The following is a 3,021-nucleotide window of genomic DNA, read 5'->3' as shown; positions in this document are numbered from 1 at the left end:
CACACACACACACACACACACACACACACACACACACACACACACAGAGAGAGAGAGAGAGAGAGAGTCATCTAAAGTTCATCTTTTTTTTCCATCATTTTTCATGAACAGATGGTTCATATGTATGAGGCTGTATTAGTTACATTCAACTGATATTGATCACTTGATTGAGCACTTTTCAAACAAGAAATTCAGCCAAATGTGCTTTACAACAAAGAAATTACACGCACCAACAAACATAGAGGGCATAATAAAAGCGGCGTGTAAAAATAACACATTTCCACTGCTGAGATAAACTGGATCATTAACGGGACACTGACTTGTCGAGAGCGGGGATGGTCCTCTTGGCGGTGATGGCTCTGAACCGCAGGATGATGTGGATGCAGAGGAAGACGGCGATGCTGTCGTAGCAGTCGGACACATACGTGGACATGCTCTTCTGCAGAGACAGACAGTAAACACAGACTGAATGAAACAAGAAGACGTCATGTTGTCTGCAGAGTGCTCAAACCTCCGACCGACAACAATTAAAAGAGAAGCTGCGTTTTTCGTACCAGGAACATGCTGAGAGTTTTTCCCATGATGCTGTTGAAGAGGTCGAGGGCGGAGTTTCCTGCCACCATGAAGAAGTCGGAGAGGAAGAGGTACTCCCTGCAGCCGTTGTCCAGCAGAGCGTAGTGCTGGCTGCGGAACAACGTCTCGTAGGGATACTGGAGGACAAATATCACCGTTCAATTATCTGTTTACATCTCAATTATACGAAGATATCTCAAGCTGCCAGCAGATGTCGGTGTTGATCAACAGTTTCCGTGTGTGTCAGTGAGTGAAGCTCCACATGTAGCCGCGCTCTGCTGCACCTGCGAGTTTGTGTTTCCTGTATAAATGTTTCCTGGTTTCACCCTGAATCCTGATTTGTCCTTCTGTCATTCACTAAACACATTCTTCTGCTGCAGCTTGAAGAAAAAATGTCCGACTGCAGCGCTAAAACATCTTATTTCAAATCCATATACTAGCATTTCATTCAGAGAAAAAGAGAGATCACAGAGCTCCACTGCTGCCTTCTTACATCTGCATTAACTCCTGATGTTTTGGTTTCTTTCTGTTTTTTATGGCTCTAAACTGGGCACCATTCTCCCCTAAAAATCAAATAAATTAAACAAGATATTAAATGCTTCTTTTTTTATTTAGATTTAATTTGGGATTTCCTACTGCCTCAGATCTTATTATTATTATTATTTTAATTCTTCTTGTTATCACTTATTTCATAATTATTTTTTGTTTGTTTGCAGTTTAGCAGTGGACACTCACACAGGAACTTCTTGTGCAAACAGATTTGCCTTTCATGTCTTCCAAACCCAAGCCACCAGATTTGCCTTTTTTAAGAATGTTTTGTGATTTTAAAGAGAAGATTTGGACTTACTTTTCTGTAAAAATATTTGCTTTTTTTCTTTAACATTTTGGCTATTTTCTATTTATTTAAAAATGTTTGCCAATTCTTAAATAAAAAAGTGTATTTTTTTCTTTTGATGATTTTTGAAGAATCCATGCCCTCCATTTATCACAGCCAAAATCTGGAAAAACAGAAATGTCCGATCATGTGTTCTTACACAGGTTTGTGAAACAAAATCCCACGACTTTTTCAACACTTTCATGGTATATTTAGTTTTCCAAAACTTTTCCAGGCGTGAAAATTTACTTAGTGAAAATTCCTGGACCTTTCCAGGTTTTTTAATGACCGTACCAAACCTGCACTAAGTGGTTTTTTTTCCCTTTTCAAAGAATAAGAAGTTAATTTGTGAATAATCAGGACTTAAACTGAACTTAATAACTTGCACAAAGCAGAACGGATAAACTGCTGTGTTGTTGTGCGTCTGTGGCGTCTCACCCGGCTGTCTCCTCTCTGAGCCGTGTGTGGGACCAGGATGGGCCCCTCCAGCTCAGCGGGACTCAGGATGGCCCCCCTCTGGCCCAGAGTGAAGATGGTGTTCCTGCTCTTCAGAGACGGTTTGGAGAAGAAACCTGCGGCAGAAAGTCAAGGAGTGCCGCGCTTCGTATAAAATGTTTGATGCTTTTGACAGCGGGGCGTTGGCGGATCATATGATGCCCTCAGGAGCCATTAATTAGCAAAAAAATCTGATCTGGATGTTCTTATGTTTGGTATGCGGGTGTGTGTCACACACACTGGTGACACACATAAATCAGCTACACTTAAACACACACTTCCAGACTGTGAGAAAGAGGTGAGGCATGTCTTCACGTCTCACGTTACACACTGAAACTGTCAATCTGCCAGTTTCAGTGTCACATGTAGAGGAGCTACAGTTATTTCGTTTGTTTTGTTTTTTATTTAATTTAATTTAGTTTTGTTTTATTTAAATGTATTTTATTTCATTTCATTTAATGAAAATGGTTCATTATATGATTACCATCACCAGTAAATCCTTGGAGCAATGTTAAAAGATGTTTAAAGGATATCTTTCTTTGCTGTGTCTTCGACTCCCATCAGGTCGTCTTTGTCTGCCACCTCCTCGTACTGCACAGAGAAACATCAGGTCACAATAATCCTGCCCGATGAACCAAATAATCTCTTAATTCCAATTTCTATCAGCTTCACCTGTTTAAATTCAACATATCTGTGTTCAGAGTTTGTTTTATTTGTTGCATGACAGGAGCGTGTGATGATTCGTGTCACTGTACGAGTCTGTGTCTTTTCTGTTAAAACAGAAATGAATCCACTGACCTGCACTTTGAGCAGCCTGCCGCTGTACGACTTGAAGTAACTGTAGTAAATCTTGCTCATCGTGTCCACGTACTCGTCCCTGATCTCCTTGGCAACTGTCCTCTCGTTGGCCAAAAGGAACTGATAGAAAAATCTACGGCGAGACGAAACAGAGAGTCAGAGAGTAGAAGTTTAAATGTTCAGGGTGTGAATGCCTGATTTCACCTCCACGCGGTCTTTTTTATACTCTGAAAGGTTTTGATAAGAAATTAATACTTTTAAAGGTATTCTCTACATTTCCT

At 40.4% G+C, this 3,021-nt stretch overlaps 1 protein-coding gene across 1 annotated transcript; it reads right to left on the bottom strand.

The window, feature by feature from the left end:
• Positions 1-267: 267 nt before the first annotated feature.
• On the bottom strand, positions 268-2,873 carry LOC121937950 (vacuolar protein sorting-associated protein 52 homolog; the record flags this gene model as incomplete). Its single annotated transcript, XM_042481244.1, has 5 exons — positions 268-439; positions 555-710; positions 1,886-2,019; positions 2,476-2,533; positions 2,741-2,873. Coding segments are annotated over 5 exons (616 nt in total), but the record flags the coding sequence as incomplete, so codon positions are not given.
• Positions 2,874-3,021: the final 148 nt, after the last annotated feature.

The sequence above is a fragment of the Plectropomus leopardus genome, unplaced genomic scaffold (genome assembly GCF_008729295.1).
Source record: "Plectropomus leopardus isolate mb unplaced genomic scaffold, YSFRI_Pleo_2.0 unplaced_scaffold27976, whole genome shotgun sequence".
Classification (NCBI taxonomy): domain Eukaryota; kingdom Metazoa; phylum Chordata; class Actinopteri; order Perciformes; family Serranidae; genus Plectropomus; species Plectropomus leopardus.
The sequence above is the reverse complement of the archived record's forward strand: the minus strand, read 5'-3'. Positions and strand labels throughout refer to the sequence as shown.